At 35.5% G+C, this 25,589-nt stretch overlaps 2 protein-coding genes across 4 annotated transcripts in view; one reads left to right on the top strand and one right to left on the bottom strand.

Annotated features, from left to right (window-relative positions):
- ASB5 (ankyrin repeat and SOCS box containing 5) overlaps window positions 1-9,498 on the top strand; it is a 30,296-nt gene extending 20,798 nt beyond the window's left edge. For both annotated transcript variants that reach the window (XM_009070398.1, XM_009070406.1), the window contains exons 2-7: window positions 2,274-2,353; window positions 3,463-3,570; window positions 4,934-5,084; window positions 5,217-5,351; window positions 7,390-7,581; window positions 8,901-9,498. In XM_009070398.1, the coding sequence (XP_009068646.1) occupies window positions 2,274-2,353; window positions 3,463-3,570; window positions 4,934-5,084; window positions 5,217-5,351; window positions 7,390-7,581; window positions 8,901-9,028 (794 nt within the window). In that variant the 3' untranslated portion in view covers window positions 9,029-9,498. The remainder of the gene's footprint in view (window positions 1-2,273; window positions 2,354-3,462; window positions 3,571-4,933; window positions 5,085-5,216; window positions 5,352-7,389; window positions 7,582-8,900) is intronic.
- A 5,021-nt stretch (window positions 9,499-14,519) lies between these two features.
- WDR17 (WD repeat domain 17) overlaps window positions 14,520-25,589 on the bottom strand; it is a 46,701-nt gene continuing 35,631 nt past the window's right edge. The window contains exons 21-30 of one of the 2 annotated variants that reach the window (XM_009070379.1): window positions 25,143-25,242; window positions 24,303-24,442; window positions 22,073-22,093; window positions 21,029-21,161; window positions 20,194-20,335; window positions 20,003-20,105; window positions 18,976-19,077; window positions 16,697-16,792; window positions 16,330-16,507; window positions 14,520-14,639 (exon numbers count right to left, since the gene is read on the bottom strand). In XM_009070379.1, the coding sequence (XP_009068627.1) occupies window positions 14,520-14,639; window positions 16,330-16,507; window positions 16,697-16,792; window positions 18,976-19,077; window positions 20,003-20,105; window positions 20,194-20,335; window positions 21,029-21,161; window positions 22,073-22,093; window positions 24,303-24,442; window positions 25,143-25,242 (1,135 nt within the window). The remainder of the gene's footprint in view (window positions 14,640-16,329; window positions 16,508-16,696; window positions 16,793-18,975; window positions 19,078-20,002; window positions 20,106-20,193; window positions 20,336-21,028; window positions 21,162-22,072; window positions 22,094-24,302; window positions 24,443-25,142; window positions 25,243-25,589) is intronic. The other variant, XM_009070387.1, reaches the window with a different exon arrangement.

Below are 25,589 nucleotides of genomic sequence, written 5' to 3'. Positions count from 1 at the left end.
CCTACATGAAGACAAGGGTATAAGGTGAGTCTAGGTGCAAACCAGAGCTTACAAAGGGGACTGGCATCGTTTGATTCACAAATGTCACTGGAGTAATTAACAGACATTCTTCTGATCAAGAGGGAAGGAGGTGAAGGAAAGAAAGGTAAAAAACTATTACTTTCAGATCCTACCTGTGTCTTCGTTCTGTTTAACCATGGCTACAAATACATCCAAAATGTGAGTGTATTTAGTGGGCATAAAAACTTCATGACAAAATTTTATTAAGATTATTCTATGTAATTAATTGTTCTTTTCTTTTTCCTATTGAATAGGATAAACTGTTGAGACATGTTCTCATCTGTAGAGACAGGGGGACAGAATACCAAAAGCAACCTCTAAATACAGATTTTAATCTTTTTTTGAGGAATTCTTTGCAGCTGCCAGCAAGACAACTTAATAGATTTAATTCATTTGGACAACTTGAGTGCTTGTTCAGATACTAATGCAGAAGAAGGAAAATATTGGTCAAAATACTCAGAATGATTACACTCATCCAACCTACAGTAAGAATAAATCTATTGGAGCTTATTGGGATGACAGAAAATACTGATGTTTTGCCAAAATTGGATCACTGTAAGATTTCTGAACTCAACTTTTTGTGTTATAATAACCCTTAAAATCCCAGTCACTGTGTGGTGGGGGTTTTTGCTGTTATTCTGACTAGCAGTCAGAATTTCAAAACACTCATTAGTATCCAATAGTGTTGAGCTACAAAGTGCATTTATATGTTTTCTAAGATGCAGTGTTACATCTGTGTAAGTTTTAGTTTCATTCAGTAACACCTCTGGGAAAATGAAGACTTTATCTCAATTTTTCCTATTGTACACTATTTCACATGGTTTTAACTGTGTCCTGATTTATTTTCAGGCTGAGCAGCCTTAATCTTCTCAGTCATTCTTCATGTGATTTGTGGGGATCGTTTTTAGTAACCAGAAGTGTACTTTCTGCAACAGCCTAGTGGACAGGAGGAGTTCAGTAGGAAGCAGACACAGGGTCTATTTCTGGTGTGTAGTTATCTTAGAGCTTAGACTGATGATTGCCAGTGATTGAGCAATATAGCCTTCTCCTTTAAGATTCACTGGCTTGTAACTGAAATGCAGTACCTAGCTCTGTAGGCAGTCCTCGTCTACAGCAAGGGACTAAGTCAAACTCCTTTACACATTGAAAATTCATCTGCTGATGTTACCAATTTATCATATTTAGCTAATTCTGTCTGTGTTTCTTCTCGGCTTTTTGTGGGCTTGATATAACTGACACTAGTGATTGTATTAGCATTTTACTGTTCTAGTGATTTTCTTTTTACAGGAATAAATATCAGTAATTCATAACACATTTTGAAGACAGTTTGTCCTTGTACAGTCTAATAAAAACTGATCTGCAAAATTCATGCTATAAATTGATATCATCTATGCCTTCAACCCTGACTGGCTAGAAGGGGCCTGTCAGTGTCCAGTCATCTGCAGGTCCTTTCTCAGGAGCTGCAGGATGACTCTGGGACCTGGGTTGGGAGTTATGGGGGTTATGTGTGAAGGCAGGGTTGTTTGGTTTCTATTTCTTTTCTCTTTTCTTTTTTTTTGGATGATAAATAAATGAAAACAAATGTTAAGCCTTTACAATAAGCATATCTAATTATTTTTAGGCCTAATTGCCTATGGAAGGAGAACTTTAGACTTAATATCATATTTCTATTATAGTAATGTTTTTAGTATGATTCTCACTGTATTTCTCTCCTTGCACTTATGTAGCAGCTTCCAGTTAATCTTATTATGCATAAAGATTTCCACATGGATTTTCATATACATCAGCTTTTTTGTGACTTCTTCAGGCAGGTTTATGCCTGGTTTGAGTTCAAATATCAATTTGTTGAAGTCTAAAAATGTCTATATGCCAGCTGCAAAAAAGTAAATTATATTACTTGTATTAAAAATGAACGATGCAAAAATAGAAGTGGAAAGTATGGTAATTGATGAATTTATTAAATTAGATTAATAAAATAAATATATCAATATTTTGTTCTCTGTACCGTGTAATCATTTATTACAGATGTTTCCAGATAATAATAGAGCAGTTTTTATTGTTTAGAAATGATAATTTGAAATACAGTCTGTAAAGTGTAAAAATTAATAGGACAGTTGATTTCATTCTGTGCATTATATTTTCTGCTTTGCTCTATGCATTCCAAACCCCTTCTAATTCATATGGTTTGTTCAATAAATGTTGTTATTATATAGGTTCTTGGGCAGATCGCTCACCTCTGCATGAGGCAGCCAGTCAAGGACGTCTTCTTTCTCTAAAGACTTTATTGTCCCAGGTGAAGGCTGTGTTCTTACAATTGCTTTCATTTTTAACGATACTTAAGTTCTCAGCATAGATTATTAATGCAGATTTAGTATGCTTTGTTTTGCTTTTTTTCACTTGAAGTTTTCTGAGCAATGCACATTTGTATGATAAGTTAGTATTTAAAATATTTCTTCTCTATGTTTTAAAATCTGCCCCCCCCCAAAACAAAACAAAAAAAACAAAACCCAAAACCACCACAAAAAAAAGATTACCAAAGTTCTGTCAAAATGAGTGTCAGTGTTCTCCTCTTGCATGGTAAAAATCAATGTAGTTCCTCTGTTTAAGCCCTTGGGTAAAAAAAGCTAGTCAGGAAGAATCACTGAAAGATTCTGGGTTTTGCGTAGCTGTCATTTGAAAAAATTAATGCTTTGTTAATAGCAAAGGGAGAGACTGTAAACTGCTACATTTTAGTATTACAGTATTGTCCTATTATCTATTTCAGTATTGAAAAATTATACTCCAGAATACATTTGATGAAAGCTAATAGATAAAATTATTAGTTCTTAAGAATCAAGCAGCATCTACTGCAGAAAATTTCAAGGGCTTGATGATTTTATCAATGCAATAAATGTTCTCCTTGGTAAAATTCATGGCTTTAAAATTTCAGGCCTTAAGTCAAAAGGGTCATAGAATCACAGGAGAATTTAGACTCAGGTCCTTTTTACATTTTAAAGATCACCAAGAGTGGAGATACACCAACCTCTGAACCTCTGTTCCAGGGTTTCACTGTCCCTACAGTTAATTTCTTTTCTATATAATTAATTGGAATCCACCACGTTCTGACTTGTATCTGTTGCCTTTTGCCCTATCACTGTGCATCTCAGTCTGTTTCTGTCTTTATACCCTCTATATCCTATGCCTATTTCTGAATTTAAAAAAAGAAGAGCTGACCAACTTACTTTTAGTCTGTTATATACACTGATTGATGAAAGAGTCTTTCTATGCTCAGTGAGGATTTACTTATTGCTAAGTCTTAAACCTACTTGGAGTATTGTAAACTAATCACTTGAACAGTAGTGTTAGCAAACTGCTCGTAACAACTTTTGTATGATCTTAAAACATCATTTATGCCTTTTTTAGGGGTACAATGTAGACACACTGACAATTGACCAAGTAACTCCACTCCATGAAGCCTGCCTGGGAGATCATGTAGGATGTGCAAGAATCCTCCTTGAAGCAGGAGCAAATGTAAGAGTCTGAGATTTATTTTTTTTTTACTTTGAAGTCCAATTCTAACCTTGTTTTAACTGAGAAGGATATATTCCCTGATTTTTATTTTTAATTGGTATTTCTCTCTACTCACGCTGTTGATGGCATTCATCTCATTTATTTACAATGATCTAACATCTGAATGCTAGCAAAGAAAAGTGATGGGCAGACACCGAGGCAGAGTAAAGTATTGGAAAGAATCTGTTAGCAGCATTCATTATGTTATTTCTGTATGGAATGCATTCCTCCACTGGGTTCGTCTTGCTTTGAGTGGCTTTCAGGAGACTGTTCTTTTAATCTTCAGAATGTCTGTCGTCACACTGCACCTGTGTGCTGTTAAAATTCTTTGGTCTGAGTACAAAAAAGCCTTGTCTCTTTTCTGTACCCCTGACACAGGCTGTCTTGTCTTTTATGCCAAAACAAAAATGGGATTTTGTAGATCCCTTTCACTACAATGTCTGCTGACATCCTAGTTCAAATGCATAGCTTCCCAAATCTCTGTGATGGAAATATTTATCAGCCTTTGAATTCAGGTTTGAGAATCACGTAGAATATGTATCTGTTATTACAGGAAAAGAAAAAAATACATAGATGTTTCCAAAACCAAATCCTGTCCACTTCAGCTAGCACAAAGATTCTAAAGATACAAGACTATGGATACTATATACAAAACTATTGGAAAAAAATTTCATGTTCCCACCTGATTTATTTTTAGTACTTTTAATTGTTTTGGTGGTGCATGAAAGAGGATAGGGCAGAGTCCTGGAAGGAGCTCTCTCCTAATACCTGTGCTGCTTCCTTTAGTATTACTAGCCCTCACAAATTTGCCTACTTTCAGTTCTTATTCTCTCACACCAGAAATATTCAGTTAACCAGTGAGGTGATGAGATTGGTATTAAAACAGAGAGCCTACGCTATTAGCTTTGTCTTCGACCCCTGATATATTACTTCAACCTGAAGACTAAAACTACAAAAGAAAATGGTAAATAATTCTCATGTTTAATCTGAAATTTGCATTCTTGCCAGAGCTGCAGAGAGAAGATCCCTGTTACCCTGTTACTACACAAAGTGTAGATTTTCTCTATCAGTGAAACAAGCTCAGTGCAAAGACTTCTGAAAATTATTTAGTGCCCAGATGTCAATGTGTGCTCTTTAGTACTGCAGGTGTATTTTGATTTATTCAATGTAGTTTAACAAGAACAATAGTAAACTAATTTCAGCAGATGGGTGTGGTAAGAGGAGGACAGTAACTAGCAATTTTTTTTTGTGTTTAAATTTCTAACTATTTTTGGCTTAAAAATCTCTTTCAGTTCTGTTCTAAAATAGATTTTATATGTTCTAGGTAAATGCTACAACAATTGATGGAGTAACACCTTTATTTAATGCCTGTTCGAGGGGCAGTGCGGCATGTGCTGAACTCCTGTTGCAGTATGGTGCCAAAGCTCAGTGGGAGTCCTGTCTGCCATCACCAACTCATGAAGCAGCCAGCAGAGGTAAGAAATTACCTGCTGAATAAACCTAGAGCAGTTCACCAATGCTTCAGTAACAGGGTTAGGAATGTGTCTGGTTTTGTCTATGAGACAGCTGTGAAGTTGAGCAAACTCTGTCTTGCTTTGTACTGACAGGTCACAGTGAATGTCTGGAGGTACTGATATCCTGGGGTGTAGATGTTGATCAAGATCTTCCTCATTTAGGAACACCTCTGTATTTAGCTTGTGTTTCACAGCAGATCCATTGTATTCGAAAGCTTCTTTATGCAGGTATGTCTTGGTTTAAATAAAAGTATTACTAGTCTGTAAAATAAGCTTATTGTATTTGCCTTTGAAGTCATCTGTGCTCAGTCAGTGAAACTCAAACCTTGCAAGGCTCTGCTTCAAAGTTTATGCTGTGATGCATGTTTTCTTATAACTACTTAATTTATCTCATTTTTTTGGTGACACAGCAAGCATACGAGCAAAAAAGGAAGACCAGTAAGAATGGATGTTCAGAATTTTTCACACCTACTGCAGTTTTGTAGGTGTTCATTTTCTGTAGGAAAAACAGAGATAAAAAATCAGCTTTGAGAAAAGAATTTTATATAGTAGTCATTGAAATGTCAACATTTTAGCAATATAGTCCCCCTCTTTCATTCTTCAGCATGTTCTGACTGATTTTTTTCATGAGGCATAGAGGCTGAATTGCAGAGAGAAGACATGAGGTAAAAGGTATTTGATCCTAAATTTCATGTTATTTATTTAATCAGTGGGAAAGATATGTTGGAGGCTCACTCTGTTTCAGCACAAGTCCAGGGACACAATTGGCATAGCTAAAGGATCATTTGCTGTGTTTCAGGTAGTGACATACAGAGCTTTTGTGTCCTGCAGCACAATGAATGAAAATGTATATGAATAATTCAGCCTTGCTATCATTGCCCTGGAATTGTTTTTCTAGTCAAATGCATGTTATTCAGAACTTAAGCAGTTAAATTGTTTCTCATTGAGTCTCCTTGGATAAGTAATTATCCTGTGTCATGATTTTTTATGTTTAAGAAGAGCAAATGTATATTTAGCATACTTTGGGATTCAAATACTACCATACATAAAAAACAGTAACAGAATATTCTACATTTGTTGGTGCCCTGAAAAGGGTATGTAAATTGAGAATATAAGTAATGACTTATGTAAGTAAATTTTTTCATATTTGTCAGTTTATGAGACTCTATTAGAAGTTGAAAAGCAGATAGACAATGAAATAAGCAGGAGAATGGTACTGCGGAAGTATTCTCAAACTGTCAATATTAAGAAGAGTGAGTTATTCAGATTTCAGATCTAATTGCTAGGCCTGTGACATCATTAAATTATTTTACTCAAATTGGAATTTAAAAGACAAAGTATTGATTCAGGGAGTGAAGTTGGTAGACAAACTGATTTTTGGTCTCACAAGATCAGTAAATCTCAAGCAGTCTGAGTTTTTCTTCTGCTAGAATAGTCTAGAAAACTGTTGGGACAAACTCAGCTTTATGGGGACTAACAGCTTACTGGGAAGGGAAATTCTTCCATACTAGCTAGTTTGGTTTAACTCTTATATTGATATTTTTTCTTGAATACGAATGCATCATTGCAAATTAATTTGGTCAATTTTAATTTAAAATAAGTTAACAATTCCTTGTCAATAGAAAAGTGTAATATTTAGAATTCCATGGATTGGGAGAATTAATGGTTTAGAATTTTTTTCCTGATTAGCTTTCTTTGGCTGTGTGTCCCACCCTAAGTAAAATTAAGTCCTTTATAGATAAATCCTTGATAAAAGCTGGATGGCATGGGAGTCTGTTTCAAACCTTTTGCCAGTTTCAACTCATGAATAACTATAAAGCATCCAAGTTGGATTTCTTCTTGAGTTGATGTACATAAAAAATATACATATACATGATTTTAAAAAAAGACTTAAATAAGGAAAGTATATTTTTTACGTAGAGCAAATTTTCTTAAATGTGTACAAAAAGTATTTTTTTATAGTTAGGGCAACAATGATGCTCACATGATGTAATTTGATTTTTCTTTTCTGTCTTATAATAAAGTATTTTCCTTAAAAATCTTGTTGTACTTAGGTAATAAAACCAAAGGTAAGTGTATGGCTTCAGCAAAAAACCCACTGGTATGATTAGCTATAGTTCTATGCAATAAAATTAATAAAGTGACTACATGCACTCTGGCATTCCAGGACAGTGGGGTTTTTTCTTTGTTTTGTAGCCTCATCTTTACTCAATGGCAATTTTAATGAATCTCTTCTTATGTCTCTTTCTGTGCATCTTCCCACCAGGTGCCAATGTGCAGAAAGGAAAGCATCTGCAAACTCCACTCCATGCGGCTGCCCAGCATTCTAGTACAGAGATCGTAAACTTACTCCTTGAATTTGGGGCAGACATAAATGCCAAAAATTCAGATTTTGAGAGGCCTGTTGATTTAGCTGCTTCAAGCAGTTTAGTGGAGAGACTGCTGCTCTTTCATGAAGGTAAGTTTTACACCTGTGTTTTTGCAACTAGAACTTGTATTATTAAAAAAAACCCCAACCCAACAGCCCGGACAGCACATTATAGAAGCTAACATTGTGCTTTATGAAATTAATATATTAGCATTCAGGTAAATTCCTTTCTAACTATAAAAATGCTCAGCAATATTTAGTCTCAGGCCAGAGCTTGTTGACCAAGCAGCATTAGAATTTATACAGGCTGAAAAAGTATCATCTTACGTTTATTGAGTGTTTACACAAGTTAACATTAAAGCTGCATTTTTTATTGGCTGTTACAGACCTTGTTAAAAAGAAAGAGAGTATTTACATTTTGGGTTAAAAATATATTTGGTTTTGGACAGCTGTCACAATATTTTTAAAAATATATTTTTAAGTGCATATAAAGCACTTTGATTGTGGGCAAAAAGTATATTAAGTTTAATTTTCTAAATTTTCTTTACGAAATTATAAGAATCTAAGAAATAGGAGTCAACACTTAAGAGTCCCTTAAAACTTGTAAAGGTCCATTGCCTTGGAGAGAGAGAATATGCCAAAGGGAACTGGATTTGTTCAGACTGACCTATGTGTAATGTAAAAATAAGCCCCAAGAGAAAGAAACTGTTTAAATAACCATGGGCATCTCTTTAGAGGTGAGCTGACAAGTAACACTGATTGATGTTTTCCTCCAGAAAACATGTCTGTAGTCTGAATGCTGTCAAAAACCCCCTCTAAAAACAGTATGTTTTCACAAATTTACCAAGACTAGTAGGATTTTAAACAACCAGAGCAAAGATGTCAAAAAAATTACTCAGCATGAAATGCATATGATTTTATTGCCCAGAGAAAGACCACAATGTTCATTTTGAGGGACTGGGGGGCAGAGGGATAAAGGTATTAAGATGAACTAGTAAGACCACTAAACATGGTCCAGGCACTTGGGGTGTTTTGCCTGATTTTCTTGTTGCAGTGATGCATTGGTAGTGCAGCTAGTAGTGCCATAGCAGGTATGTCATCTGTTCTGTGTATAAAAAAACCAAAACACCCCTGCAGTTTTTAAAGTTATTGACATCAGTCAGATTTTTCTGGGAGCAGGCTTTTCTTTTATAAAAGACTGATCTGAGCTTGCTTTTTTTGGCATTCTCTAACTTCTGCTTTCAGCAGCCCCAGTCTTTATCTTTGAGGGCAGAAAGGCAATGAAGAAAGTCAAATTTGCAAATTAATTTATTTTTTTTTACAAATGCCATTACAGTATGAGACTGTTGTAAAACAAAGTACTGCCTTTTCTAGCTGTGCAATTAAACTCCTTTCTTTGCTGTTTGCAGCCACACCATCTTCTCTTTGTCAACTCTGTCGACTGTGTATCCGAAATTACCTAGGAAGAGCTAGACTGCATCTTGTTCCACAACTCCAGTTGCCAACAATGCTGAAGAATTTCTTACAATACAGATAACATAGTAATTAAATGTTAGAAACTTAAATAGCAAGTACTTTTTTCTTCTCTTTGTTTATTGTATGTTTTATCTAAAGAACTGCTGGGCGGAAAAATAAGCCTTTTGCATATTACTTAAAAAAAAGTATATCTTTGTCACCTGATGTTGGTAATGTAATAGTAATTGGGAGCCATTCAGCAACTAGTACCAAGGTGCTAATAAGGCTGAATTGCATAAGTGTGCTGATACTCTGGGAAATGATTGTATAGCTTTACCTTAATGCTTACTGAATAGCTTTAGTACTGTTAAATTTAATTGTATTTATACTTTTAAAACCTGAACCACAGAGTTTCTTCATTATTACTTATTAAGTTTGTCCACTTGGAGTCAGTATTTTGTGTTTTTAAATTTCTATCATTTGTGTACCTAAAAATACTTGGTGATAGGTGCACTATATACATTGATAAAAATAAAACAATTAGATGTCCATTTTTCTTCTTTTTCTTTTTCTTGAGAGAGACAGTTCGTTAATGGCAGTGAGAAACTTCCTTCACTCTTCCTAATTGCCTGTGCTGTGAATTGGAATTAAGATGCTGTGAATATAATCTCAGTTGTTTCAGCCATGTGCAGTTTATCAAATCTCTGTTTATTAGTACAGTTAGTAACTTTAAACATTGCAGAGGAATATTTCTCAAAAGCCTTAATGCTGAGCTACTTATGATCTCCTCTAGTAAAACAGAATTATATGGGCTCTGTACTTATCTTTTACTAACAATGGTCTCACAACTCATGGGCATATTAAATAACCATTTGCCTCAGAGAAAGGCGTATTACACCATAAAATATCTGTGAGGTTTCTGAAGGTCTTTTGTGGAGATGGGTATATGGAATCCTCAACCTCAAGTTTAGGAGGTGGATGCAAGGTTCCAGAAATACAGCAGTGCTCTGTATCAGGATGGGTATCACACTTGAAAGGACATTGTTTCCCTTGATGTTTAGTTTATAAACAATTACCCAAATACAAAAATCACGTTGCAAAATCCCAGAATGCTCTAGCAGGCATTTCTGGCATCAGCTTGAAATTTTATTGTTCAACTCTAGCCCGAGAAGGAATGCTGACACACCCAAGAGGCATTAGAAAACCCCAAGGATTTCTGCCTTGCTTATGCCCTTGCATGTTGATGACTGCCAGTCTTGTCAAAAAATGTGTTTAACTGAAATACAGCACTCCTCTCAGTCTTCTCATTTGGTGTTCCTTTGAGAACAGATTATTTCCTCAGTGACTGATAATTTCTTCAAACCAAAGCATGAGACACCTGAAAATTTGCCACTTACCCTTGGTGATTCACTCTCTTCCATTCTTTTTCAGTGACTCCTTTCAGTATTTATGTTCCTCTCGGAAAGATGCTAAGTGAGGAACTAAATATAGAGGAAACTTTCACAAAGAAAAATGCTTACTCAGTTGCTAAATTATATCCACCTAATAAGAAATGCAGATGTCTGACACTTGTCTTTGTAAAATAATCTTAATTTGCTTCTGTTCCCTGCAAAAATTCTAATGAGGGGGTCTCTTCTGGAATCTCTGTAAAGGAAAGCCAGATGCAAGTAAGAGGAGCTGCTTAGGAGCCCAGAATTAACACTGACTCTGTAATGGAATGCGTTGGGTGGGTTTTGGTTTTCATCCAGAAATTACCAATACGTGTTCTTATGTCCAATACCATCACTGTGAGTTACCTCAACAAACAAACCAACTTTGAACTGCCGAGCCAACCATGGCACTGTTGAACTTCTCTAGGTAGAATGAGATCATTTCGATCCTAACATTCAGGTGTGCACAGCACTTTTCAAGTCTGACTCGGACATGTCATGTTCTGTACAGTAAGCTCAGTTTTGAGCAAGCACAGCTATTCTGCAAAACACCTGTTTGAAACACAACCAGATGATGTTGGATGTTTTGCTGGGAGTCACATCAGAGCCCAAGCCATATCATTGCAAATAGGTGTGTTAATGCTCATGTGACATTTGCAATGTCTATTCCGATCATTCCGACTGATTCTTGCCACCATCCAAAGAACAAACAAGACCATCTTTGGAGTTTACAGGTATTTGGTACTGCTTTTTCTGTAATCCTACATAATGGTACACTAGGTGGAAGAAACAAGCTTATGGTTATATTATGACTTTTATCTTGGACGATATGCAGTCATTCTGGATTTATTTTACCCAATGAAGAAGTGCAACAACATGGATTTAAAGTGTCCCATCTCAGACTGCAGCTTGCAGTGGAGCTGTCTGTGAACCTGTTACAATCCAATTAGTAGGAGATGCCTCTGCCCAAATTAAGGTGCAAATAAGACCATATGCCAAAGTCAATAATACTGATTTTATTCAACAACAAATGTGAGGTAGAGAAAGAAATAGAAAAGAGAGAGAAAGAAAAATTGATCAATCAGAAGATAGGTCACCATCCATGGATCCAGTGGCATCTCATTGGTCCTTCTTCACGCTGGGCTTCTCAGTGGTGGTAGTGGTTTCTTCACCCTGGGCTTCTCAGTGGTGGTAGTGGCCCTGTGGTCATTCTTCTTGTGGTGGGGGTCTTCTGAGGGTGCTACCTTTATACAGTCCAAGTTCTGCATATCCACAGAGGTGTATATATGTGACGCAAGGATGGGCATGTCCTCCAAGATTTCAGGAGGCTTCCGTTGGTGGTAGTTGTCTCAGATTGACACCTGTCCCATAATATGGGATGATCTTTGACTGGTGATACAAGTCAAGTATGACCAGTTGCTTCTATTCATACAGTTTGCCACAGTGGCAATTTTTGTCCAGATGCACTAACCAGGATATGCTAACCAGGCCTTGCCCACACCAGGCCTGCAATTAGTGCCATTCTGTCACAAAGTCTTCCCTTCTGTGATTAAGTTCCCACCATGGTGGCTTATCTTATGGAAAGTTCCTTTTGCATTCTTTTGCTCTTTACAGAAGCTTATAAACAAATCAATAATGTTGGACAAATTCTTTCAACAGAAAAATGGATTTGGCTTTGCAGGGATAAAGTGATGTTAAACTTAACTGAGATTTAATAGTAATTGGAAAGCACTAGCTGTATAGTTTGATAAATTTCTTCATTCAAATAGAAATACAACTTTTACAGAAGAGACAAAGCATCATTTGAAGATAAAGGATTCTTTAATATTAAGGGAGAAATATCTGTATTTTACTTGCTGTGCCAGACAATGAAGTCACAGATTAGCAAACAATCTGGAAGTGTTTTTGAAAATGATGAATCCATAGTTTCACAGTTGCAACCACAGCTGTAGCAGTAGACACAGTCTTTTCTGCATGTTCCCCTCACTCATCACATGGGGTACAAACAACTTTAAGTAAAATGCAACCTCATATTATTCACACTGACTGTCACCTGATGGATCCCCAATATAAAAAGTGCCCTGAAATTTTTGTTTCTGCAATGAAAGAGTTCTTAACCCTCACTCTCTAATTTAAAGAGAGATTAAATTTGTCTAGGATTCCATGTCAAGGCACAATTTATGTACAACACATTGATGCAGTTATACTATGTATTGTAAGACCTTTAAACTGTAAAATATTAGTAAAAATCCTTAGGATGCAGCAAAATATTTTAAATACAGTAGAATGGCAGTTCTTCTGAGCCAATCCTTCAGATCCCAATCATCACTCATGGGGTTGCATTTTCAGTTCTTACCTTTGCTCTCCACCTTTGCATGAACAACTTTTACACTCCAGGTTGTACAATTTATGTGCTAAAAGACACCTAGTCTTTCATTTGACAGAAGCAACACATCAGATATTGACTGATGGAAAATTAATTCAAAACTATTAATTTTTACTTCTGAAACCCAACTCTTCTTCTCCAAGTTACCACGAGTTAAACAAAGGAAAAATATTTTCCAAATAATACCTACAGAAAGTAAACCATTCTGTTCCAGCATCCAAGCATGTACAAATTTTTGTATAGGTTACAAAACAGCTAAGCATTTTCTCCCCACAATCCATTCTTACACCAGAAACCCTGTAATAATACTCTAGAACATTTCCAGAATGAAGCTTTACCTTTTTAAAGAGGGGGAAAAACCAACCCAGGGTTTTTTTTTTTTAATTTCTAACCTCCACTCCACCTTTTCTGCATGGTGACATTGTCATTTCTAGTTAAATGAGGACATGGCTTACCTATATATTGAGCATTTTGTTTAATAGGGTCGCTAAACAGAGACCTTGTAGTATTTCCATTTTTGCAGCACTTTTAGTAGAAATAAATGTGCCAATTTTTAATTTCAACCTCTTTACATTTCATGTAACTATCATGATTTTTAATAAATTTTATTTTAAAGCAGCAGTAAATAAAAAGGTAACAGATAGAGCTGATTCCTGCTTATATGCCATCAATTAAGCTAAGAAAGAATATTGTAACCAAGGCATCTTTTCTACAGGTAATTCTGATTATTAGAATTATAAGAATAATAAATAACATTTGCCTTTTAATTAAATTCCATACTATACACAGCTTTAAAGTTTAAATATTCTTAGTATTCTATTGCCATAACTTTTTCCATTTGATCACAGCTTTAGTAAATAAAAATATAGATATGCACAGGTATTTCATTCTGGTCTGTCATACTATATGTGTGTTTATAACTAATACAAAGTGTAAAAAGAAAACAAGTATTTTAAATGTACATAGCATAGTTAAATAATTTCAATAAATTTGCTGTTTGTTCCTTATAAACTCTTTTAAAAAAAAAAAGAAAAAAGTTTTATAAATACATTTATGCTTCCAGTGAAACTATAAGGGGGACAGTTGCCAAAGATAATCCTACCAAAAAATAGAATAATCTAAATATTCAAACCTATCTAAACAAAATGTAAGTAAACAACTTCATACTGATAATAAAGCACAATAATGAATGGATGAAAAAAAAATCATCTACTCTTTTAGTTTTGCTATAGAATCCTGTGTGTAAAAGTTAGTTAAAATTCAAAAGGAGGACACAATGTGTGAAACAGCCCAAGGATTCCAGGCATTCTAAAACCAGGTTGCAGTAGCTATCAGTAAAGTCATTCAATTATTGTGTATTTGGAAGTGTGTTTATGGATTTCACAGTTTGTTATGAATATTTGATAATGTGCAGGTAGTTGCTTACTTCCCTTACAAGGCATCTGTTCACACAGAGTTGACTGAAATATGTCTGCATTGTCCAACAACACTACTCTTATTTAAAAAAAAATTCATGGCTGTATATGAAGATAGGACTTTTTCTTTGGATTACCAAATAACTTTTTTCTTTGGATTCTCAATAAGCATTTGTATAGAAAACCTTTTCTTGTTCTCATTTTACAATTTTCAAAGTTCAAGTAATTGCCCTTCAGGAGGAATCAACTATTACCTCTCTGTCATTTGACTACCAAGGTTAAATCAGTATTAACGCCCAGAGTGTTATTTTAAGCACTATAAAGTACAGAGGAAACACCTCATCAAAATGGGTTAAGTCGTATTCCTGTTCCTAGTGGTGAAAAAGGATTCACTTTGGCCCACATCAAAGCATCGTTGAGTGAAATAACAGATTTTCCATCTTCAAGGAAGAACACTGGACCCTGCACAGCAAAAATGTTTGGAGAGGGAAAGAAAAAGAAAGCACACATGTATTGTGTAAAGGCCACCACAACAGAAAGCACATTTTATCTAAGAACACAAAACCCTTATTTACAACTATGATCTATGTTCATACAAAAATTATACTCCAATGACTTGAAACTTTGATAAGTTACACATTATAAATTAAATGAACTTGCTATGTTCCCAAATCTGGTGACTCAACATTTCATAACACTTAAATTTTCAGTTTGATTTTTAATAATATATTTTGTTATCACTTTATATATGCTTGTTAATTATTCCACAGTTAAATTTAGCCTGAATTAGAAACTGAGGTAACTTGCTTTTCTCCTTCAGAACAGTCTGTATTTCATTTTGTCTGTCATTATCTGTGCTGATCTGTTTTTTCCTATCTAGAAAAAGGCAAACAATATAATGTCTCCATGAATTGTTTGTAAACATAGAGAATACAGAATAATTTCAAATATTCACTATGAAAACAACAAAATACTCATTTATCTGATGGAAGAAGAACTACTTGCCAATTTATTCATTTGACAAAATCTGGTCTCAAAACACCAATTCAATTTAAGTGCTTTCTTAAAGGGTTATGGTCTCCGAACTTGCTACATAAAACTTGTAAACCCATGCAATTATGGTGCTATACCTTAGTGTTTATTGAGTGATTTGTGAGCTGATCTGCATGCCTAAAGCAATGACTCCTAATCTGCACTAATCTGGACATGAGGATATTGTAGATGACAAGGTGGTGACACCATATTTGCTATTCTTGTTGAATGGATTATGACAATGGCAGGTTTAGATGACTGTTGGTGAATGTTGAGAGTACAGCCATAGCCAGAGACCACTGGTTTGGTGTAAAAGTGTTGGCAGCAAGTTCTTTTAGACTGATGGTGTGCACTTGTGAATTTTGTTGACCTAAAAAATCCCACTAGCATTTTGCCATCTCCAATTTCTGTCACAAAACTAGCCCTCTTAGTCCATGACCCACCCTGTTACTCTTTGGGCTGGCATCTTGCACTACACAGGAAACAGACTCAGCTTCATCTAAGAGAGTGAATTCAACCTGAGGCACTATCTGGAGACAGGAGCTGAGTAGTGTTTTCAGGATCTGTCAACTTTCACTTTATGGAAATAACAACGTATACCAAAGAGGTGTTATTAGGACTAATGTGTTTTGATCCTAAAGCTCTATGTGAGTGATGAATAAATACATTTGAATATTTAGTCTTCTAATATTTGGCTTAAATTAGTCATGAGTTCAAGTTTTATAGTGTGCATTTCATAGTGATAAATACGAACACCAGAAAAATGCTGGTATATGGTTGAAGATAAATTATTTCCTGGCTTTTACTCAAGATGTGGTAAGGTATTAGGCAATAAGTTACATGCAAGTTTAGACAGAACATTTGGCCAAGCAAATTGGTCTTTCATGTGGAAAGCAAAAAGCTTTGGATTGGGAAAAGACAATTATTTCATTGGACAATTCTTTATATAGCCTTTCTCATACAGTAGACGTCAGCTCTTGTCATCTTTAACTCTGCTACTGTGATAACAGGGTAAACATTTTTCCTCCCAAACGATGGGAGGCGTCTTAGATATATGGCAACCTCACAACTAGTCAATCCCATCACCAAGAAAGAACAGCTCATCTCTCTGAAAACATACCTGTATCTTTAGCCCTGTCAAACAAGAGATATGAACATCTGAGTGACTAGGAAGATTTGATCCAGTGACACAGTCTGGCCCAACCATTCCTTTCAGAGGCTCCTCTTGAATTCGTGATACGAGTACTGAGTACACCGTTCTCTGTGATTCAGATGGGGGGGTGCACGGCAATTCATCGCTAGGTCTATGGACATAAAAGAAAGTTGTTTTCCAACTGCACTTCTTAATTTGTGTTAGAAATTAAAAGCCACAAAGCACTCTTTTTTTTTTCTAGCCACATTCAGATTTTACAAAGGAAATAAATTTACAACTAAATAGTTAAATACTACTAGTCTCACTCATGGTAATTTTATATTTCTCCACCTACTTGTCTAATTGCGTGCAAGCTCTCCATGCGTCTAGTTCCTCAGAAAGCTGTTCAATTTTCAAAGGTACAGATACTTCCCGTCTTTTTAAAAGCTGACTGAAAAGGAATGCAAGTCATTAAAGACCAAATTAATTCTGACACTAATTTCTTAGAAGAAAAATAAGATAAGACAGTAGTAATATAAAATTATTTCTGACTGGACATGGAAATAACTTTATGGAAATAAAGTGATCCTTCACAATAATCACTATATTAAACCTTAGAAACATTAATACTAGATATAAAAGTATACCATTTCATTTTAATTTGATTTTAATTATCCCTATTTCCACATTTGTATTTAATTAGCTCTATTTTTATTTTTAATTTGAGGCCATTCTGTATGTTAAGGCTACATGTGTTCTTATTCTTTAATAATGCTAACTTTACTAAAAATGAAGACCTATTTTGCCTATAAATAGTAGATACAGTAAAAATACAGTTAGAGAAACATGGTTCAACACATGCCCTGGGACAGCTTTGTTTCACTTGAGGAAAGCAGTTTCAAAACCCTTGTAGTAGATGCTCTTTTTATTTATCAGAATATAGTATGAGGGACAGTTATTACCTGACCTAATTTAGAAATTTGCATTTGTGTTGGGATGCCTTAAAAATGTCCATCTTAGGCATGTAAGTGTCCAGTTTGAGATCGCCTGGAACCTAAAAATCTATGAATCCTGAAGATATTGGGCAATCGAAGAAAAAAATTAGAGCTGTATTGTTCTGTGGTTTGTTATATCCCAGGAAAATTGAAAGCTTGACAGCCAAAAATATCACAAACTGAGTCTCAAAGACTTCAATATCAGAACAGTCTTTATGTAAAAGTTTGTATTTCATCTTGTTATTTCTGGAGGCTCAGAAAAGGAAGAAAAAAAAAATCCACGAAACCCAACAAACCCAGAGCAAACAAATGCTCCTTTTTCCAGTCCTCTCACCAAGTCTCAGACATGAGGATGGCCAAGAGGAAAGACATATTAAGTTTCTTAATTATACCTGGTAGGCAATTCTGATAAAATAGCAGAAGGCTTGTGAAGTGTGAAAGGACTGTACAACATATACATGATATTTATTCTTGATGAAGAGATAAATGAGCTGAAATTATTTGCAAAGTCATAGTGGTCAGTTAGAGCAGCTAGTGGAACAGTAGCAGGTAGAATAATACCAGCACAGCTTGCACAATGAAATCAGTGACATCTTGGAGCTGGCCTTGCTACCCAGCAAGTTTGGTGACAAAACTAAGAAGAACGGACAGTCCCAAATTATGAGGAAGAAATGGAAATTAGTCAGCTGGGTATCATTACCAAACCAGACAGGAAGACTAAACAATTATGGGTATACTATGAGGAAGCAACAGAAAATATTCCATGTAAGCCCATTTTAATTTCCATATAAGATAAAGATTATTGAACTTTATTATTTATTGTCTTTCTCCTTTCTAGTCTGAGTTGGTGGGTCAAGTTCAAGTGGGGTCAGATGAAGTCAAGTGTATCAAGTGAAATCAAGTGAGTCAGGCTGAGTAGGGTCAAGTCAGTTGGTCTAAGCTGGATTGGGCTGGGTCAGGCCAAATGTGTTTAACTCAAGTGAACAAAGTTGGGTCACATGAAGTGCAAGTCAATTGGGTCAGACTGTGCTGATTCAAGTCAGTCAAGTCTAGTCAGGTGGGCCTAGTCAGGTGACTGTTTGGGGGTTGAACTGGGCTAAGCCACCAGGACCAGGCCAGGTCAGATTAAGTAGGCTAGGTCAAGTGTATTAATGTCTGGGAATATTAGCTCACTGAATAACAGAAGGTCAAACTGGGTTTCATGTTGAGAATCAAGCTAGTGCCCAGTCACAAACTCCAAATTTAAAGCTTGGCCTTGTTGCTACTAAGTCTTGGCAAATAGTCTACACGTAGATACAAATTAGAAGTGTTACTGCCAATGTTAGTCATGCATGGAGGTGATGCTGAATACTCACCTACTTCTAAAAATTGTTCCTTACAGAACTAAGAGTTTGACAGATATCTTGGTTTCAGAACTTCTTGCATTACCTTGGGCACTTCTATATGTATAATGCATAAAGAAGGTAAAGAAGGATCTGTATGCAGACATGGGTATACCCTTAGAACTTTGTAACAGAACTGGGAACTCCGTTGTTTTCATGGTTTGGGGAGGGGAGGTGAAGGGAAAGTGGGGACAATGTATGGCATATGTCATAATAAGGACTAAGACTTCTCAGTGTTAATGAAAAAACAGTATTACCTTGTATACTCATAAAGTGCAGGTACAATGCTATTGTACTGTCTTCTGATAGCAAGTAAAGCACCGATGTAACCACACAAAATCAGCAACTCATTCCGAAATCTATAAATGGACAACTATTAATCATGAGCAACAAAAAATATTTGCAAAAACATTAAACAAACTCATATTCACACTGTAATTTAAAAACCTAATTTATCCATCTTTTGTGGAGATTATATGTTTGATGATTATGCTTACTTTCTGTGTCATGGAATTGTTAAAACAGGCTCCATCTGCTTTATATTTATTGCCATTATTAAATTGCATAAACAACACAGTTTTTAAGCACAATCATGTAAAGTTACAAAGACAACATAACTCAGAACTTTTAATACCATATAACTCTAAATGTAAATAAAATTGCCCCAGATATTAGCATAGACTTCAGTTTCACCAAGTTTCCCCGCAGGCCACAGATGAATTAAACATTTTACTCCTTTTAGTTCTTCACACATACATTCACACCTAGGCCTGCACAACCATCTGTCATAAAGGTGAACTACAGCTACCCAAAACCATAGCTACCCAACTATTTTAGAGATAATTCTTTATATATATCTATATCTATATCTATATATATCTCTTATTAGAGATAACACTTTGACGTAAGAGCCCACCTTATGTGTAGTACCATTGCTCTTTTTCTTCAGGAATCTGAAACCAGAGCTGATTAAAGTGAGGCTCTTCACATAAGACCAACACTGATTCACCCATTATAAATACTCCATAGAAAAAGAAGCAGTAAAATACCTTCTGTTTTCTTGTTAAACCTTCAAAATTTATAAAAATTGCACATGCTGTTCTTCAGATTGAGAACTGGCCTGCTTGCTGAAATTTTTTTTGTATCCTTCTTCTGGAAAAAACTGATGCTTACAGTGTGCACCTATATATACATATACATATATACATGTGTACATATATTTTTAGTTCCAAAAGTTTCTTTTAACAAAAATTCCACTTTTCTAAGTAAGGGAAATATACTCACTCACTACATTTAGGCAACACTAATCGTTCAGTGCGTATGTAACTTAGAAGATCAAGATATGGACAGACTGAATCTACGGTCCAATCTGAGTCACAAAGCTGTTCTGTTGAAAAATTAAAAGAAAAATATCTCAAAAGGCAACTCACACAAATGAATTCTACTTTAAAAGGTCTCTTCAGCTAAGTACTTACCTTTCACGTACTGAATGCCAATAGGGAGAGCCTTTTCAGGTTCTGTGCTTAACAGATAGTACTTTATTGTTTCGAATATATCCCCATCAGCCTCAATTGTCTCTGCCAACTGCATACATTCTTCCACATCAGGAAGATTACACTGGAAAAAAATCCAACATTTTGCCAGAAAATTACTGAAATGTTCAAACAATTCTTTAAGATGCAGAAAATACTTGCACATAACAGTAAGATCAGATTCTCTCAGAGTCATTGAAAGACACACGTGCATATAATGCACATTAAGAAAGACATCTAGGCCAGAGAACAACACAGGAGGAGAAGGTTCTGTAACTTTAATTTAAGCAGTACCAGTTTCCATTGCTAAAGTTTTTGTGAACTGTTTACTACTGCTTAATAAATGTGCAGCCTGAGTTAAACCTTAAGGGAGTTAGCAGAGCAGACCCTTCTGCTGCTGAAGAGGAAAGGAGGATTTAAGGACATTAGAGGCACAAGATGTAAACCAATTCAGACTAGTACTGAAAGCTGATCTGCCAAGACATGATTAGGCTGCATGTCAGTGATGAGTAGGCTACACATCATACTGACAGGTAATTCTGAAGATCATAAGCTACTTCAGAAAGTAACCTCTGCTACTACACAAAGTACTAAAGTTCTTGTACAATACTGAAAATAAAGTCAATGGAAACTAAAAGGTAAATAAAGGATATGTATCATATGAGACAGCTGGAGATAAATTTATCCTACAGATTTATTTGGCCTTATGTTTTTTAAATTAGTAAACAAATCAATACAACCTCTTACTAGCATTCAGATAAATTCTTCTACATTGTACCTTTTCATGCAGGTCATTTATTTCTGCTGTGCATCCAGGATAAAAAGCACATAGTTTTACCAACTGCAGTTTATTATCAGGAATCATCATAAGAAGATCAGCTGCTAAATCCCTGCACAAACAAAAGATGACATGTAGTCACTCTTGATAGTCTGTAATAGGAGGAAACTGTTTTCTCTTTTACATTCTTTTTATAAAGAAGAGTTTACTGAAAAAAAACTATTTCCATAGAAGTGCAGAAGAAACCTCAGTCTTCAAGACTATTTTGGTCCAATAGATGAGGCTTAATCTATTCATTTTTGGGGGGAAGTCATGAGTTATTTTTCTGTTGCATTAGTTGGTTGACTGGAACCACCTCAAGGTGAGATGGAAGAATATGTGAGCAGGGTATGGAAGACAGAAAACCTATTCAATTTGAGAGAAGGAAATATGAAAATGGGGTTCTGTGTCATGAAGGCATCCTCAAGCTTCCAGGCTTCTAAAGCTCCACAGCATCAGCATAGAGCATCTCTCAGTCATCCAGAATGGCTAGTACTTCTGTGACATTAAAAAGCACAGATTATACTAGAAAAGACCATGATAAATATTTTCATCCTTCTCAAAGGAAAACTGTTTCAACAAACTGACATTTCTGAAATTTTCATAACTTTTTACCATTTGTTACACAACAAGCAGCTGCTCGATGGAACATGTGTAAACATTAGGAAATTATTCTAAAATAACCATGATATTCAAATTTTAATAACTGGTTATTCCGGTTGTAGTGTGACTCTCCTACTCATGCAGACATTTCTCCTGTGACCCTCAAACTGATTTGCCCTTGTGTAAGGCAAAAAACCCTACCAAGCTCCCTGGATTTTCAGAATGTGCTCCTTGGCTTAAAGGTATTCAAGCAAGATACTGCCCAATATTTGCTACTGCTTTCTATCCTACTTTCAAGTATTAATCACAATTAAAAATTAGAACACTTCATTGAAGCTTATTTTTACCCTTAATACAGTCACATGCTTTTCAAATCTCTCTTTCTATAAATAAGCAAAATACCTGTATCCAAGTGTTGGAAAGCTAAAAGGAAGACATTGGAACAGTAATTAACAAAACTTTGGTTTGTATTCTTACTTTACAGGGGAAAAATCTATACTATTACTATGCAATAGCCAATTTTCAAGTTACAGAAATGCTCTTTCAGAATATGGGATATTTCACAAGTTCTTGAACTATTTTCAAGATCAGTTACTCACATGTACTAATCTTCAGAAGCAATTCAAACATTTTTTAAAGTGATTAGAAAGTGCTCTGCCATAAACCTGAAATGCTTATTTAAAAAAATAAAAATCCAAGGAAGCCCTAGAATAATGGCCTATAAATTCTGTAACCTGGAATGATTTTTAACAATCAAACTGAAAACACCATCAAGTATAAAGATCAAAATGAGGTGGCTGAGTTTGCATAGGCAGAACTCAGTATCTCAAGCAGAATAGCAGAAGATTGCCTTTAACAGTATTTAGTTGTTAACACAAAAAAAATGGTGTTCTTAAAACACTCACACATTTTCCCAAGGCTGTAGATTTGGGGAAGGACATGAACATTTAGTTTTGACTTTTTTTTCTATTGATTTTTTATTTTAGAGCACTTCTAAAAACAACCAACCAAAACCCAAGAAACATTCCACCAATAACTGATTTCTTTATTAACCTATCAAGGTCCTTTTGGTATTCCTTTTATTGTCCACAATTAAGTGTGTCTCTACAATGAAATGTTTCCACTTGATGACTAAAACATAGCAACAAGTAAAAACAAAAAAGGGAGCCCTTCAAATATCAGAGTCTCTTGAACTCCAGCTTCTCTGTACATGATCTTATAAATGCAGTGAACCAAGGAGTATTACACTGTGTCAGTATCTCTTTATTACAAAATATGAAGAGATTCAAGAATTTCTTATCTTTTCCTACTGACCAGGCAAAATATACTGTAATGGCTGCAAATCAGAATCCAGGATTGCAGGGTGTAGCTGCAACAGGTGATCAGTATAGCATATGAAACCCACTAGCAAATCCAGATGTACACTTGGGCAATATGCAGTACACCAAATTTTATCATATATAGCCCTGTAGACTACAGTGTATACGTTAAGTCTGCAGAAGTTGTATAGACCTAGACATATATGTCATACTATTATAAGTACTTGTTACAGCCCTGAGATCAGAACGAACCTTTATTATGGAATTGGGAAAAATATACACTGGTTTTCTTAACTCCGTATCCAGTGCTTGCTATCAGAGTCTACATAAGAGTCACCTTTCACACTGAAGGCAAGGTGATCAGAGGAAAACCTTCAGAGACTTTAAAAGCTGCAGATAAGAGTTGCCAAAACAACCCTGTTAAAACTGGTGCAATGCAGACATGCTGAATCACTGCAAAATCAAGGTAGCAAGCCATCCATTTCTTATCTTTTTCTACAATGCTTCATTGACTAAGGTATGCTAAATGCTCTGTAGAGAGAAGTTCCTCCATGTTTCTCTCAGGCTACCTCTAGAGTACTAACTGCAGCAGAAAAACTGATCCCTAAGTACATGGTTTTTATGAAATGTTAATAATTAAACACCTGTACAGCTGCCAGATATACGTTAGAAGGTTTTCTGCTTGTCATTGGTAGATAAAAAACAAGAAGCTGTATTCTTCAAAGTAAACCACTACAAGGAGGAAAAGAAAATTTAGCAGAGAAGGTTTCCCCTATATGCAATAGAGAAATTACTTCTGCAGAATTAAATAGTAATCCTGTTTCATCCCTAAATCTTTTCAGCTGTCTTGTACTCCTAACACCAAGATAAAATAATTTCTCAGCCTCTTAGGCTTTATATTTTTCAAACAAGTACTTAAAAATCACTTCACAGATCCTACCTAAGCTTCTGGTTTGACTTTTCAATTGAATTCCAGACTTGTCTGAAGCAGTTATTTTCACCCAGTGCAGACTAGGACTTCATAAGCTACCTGTTGCCCAAATAGCTAGGTTATTTTTTAGTGGGTTTTATACTCTGGTTGACAATGACTCCTCTCTCATTTACAATGCACACGTAACAATTTGAGATTTAAGCAGAACATTTGCATGACCTATACTTCTAAGGCCTAATATAGCAATTCTTATTCAAGTAGCAGTTCTTATTCTACCTACCCATAGTGGTTTGGTCTCTGTAAAAGTTTCAGAATGAAACACCTTGATTGTTTTGTCAGGGGGAAAAAAAATAAAATCTTCTTTGGATTAAGAAATTCTTACCATGTTGTTACTGCCATACATTTTCTTGCTAGTAATTCTAGGGCATAATATGTTGTTTGTGCAGCACTTTCTCCTAAGACAGTACCCACACTGATTGCCAACTCCAGTTCATTTCCACGAATCAGGTTTGCCATCGCCAGCTTCCTCAAGGAAAAAATTATATTATTAAGGGACATAAGCATTCTTGGGGATTGAGCATATGACATTTATTTATGAGGCTGCTTCTTAGAGAAGCACAAAATATGCAGTAATTCAAGTAGATTATATATAATCTGGGTCTCTTGCATGAGTAAATAATTGTGTACCATATGTTAATTGTTTTTAAATAACAGAATAGATTTCCTTTAGCAGAATCTTCCTTTATTCAACCAAAGAACTTCCATAAATATGCTACCTAAAAGTCATGATAGGAATTCCATCTCATGTTAAATTACGACACCAGCTTTCAGAGGATGTATTTCCCCTCTCTTTCATCGAAAGGAGACTCAAAAGCCCAAGAAACCAGAAAGGAGTCTCCTGTTCTTACTCAGCTTTCAGAGGATGTATTTCCCCTCTCCTTCATTGAAAGGAGACTCAAAAGCCCAAGACACCAGGAAGGAGTCTCCTGTTCTTACTTTCTCTGGGCAACTGGAGTAACTGACAGGCATAGCATGAGGCACAGAATCAGGGGAGTTTTTGCTACTGTCTTTAATACTGTAAGGATCAAATTCTGTATAAATGTAAACAAAGCAAATACCAAGTAGAATTTTAGAATGTGGTACATAAATTTTAAAACACATGTCAAGATGTAAAAAGGAAGTCAATGTTGGCGTTTTCATAGTTAAAGAGAAAAAAAATTACCTCTATGTTTTCAACAGCCAGATGACAACATGCTGCAAGCACTGCATGACCATCCTGGAAATACCAATCTGCCAGTTCTTTACTGACCTTATGCAGGAGCCTGCAAGAACAAAACATGAACTCGGCATGGTCACTTAAAAGGCTGGAGTTCCTTGGCTCTTGATTTATGTAAAATTCACCACATTGGCTTCTGTACCCTAAAATTTCTATATTTGACTTACAATGACACAACTAGCTTGAAAAATGCAATCTGTTTGAGTTTTAGCCACTACTTATGTTGGTGCATCCTCATGTGGGTCAGTTACCCAAAATCTGCATCAGTATGGAAATGACTCTTCAGAATGACAGACGGTGCATCCTCATGTGGGTCAGTTACCCGAAATCTACATCAGTATGGAAAAGACTCTTCAGAATGACGGACAAAAAAAAATTAAGTATTTGAATATC

This window comes from Acanthisitta chloris, unplaced genomic scaffold, assembly GCF_000695815.1.
Source record: "Acanthisitta chloris isolate BGI_N310 unplaced genomic scaffold, ASM69581v1 scaffold1530, whole genome shotgun sequence".
NCBI lineage: Eukaryota > Metazoa > Chordata > Aves > Passeriformes > Acanthisittidae > Acanthisitta > Acanthisitta chloris.
Note: the sequence above shows the minus strand (reverse complement) of the source record. Positions and strands in the feature narration are given on the sequence as shown.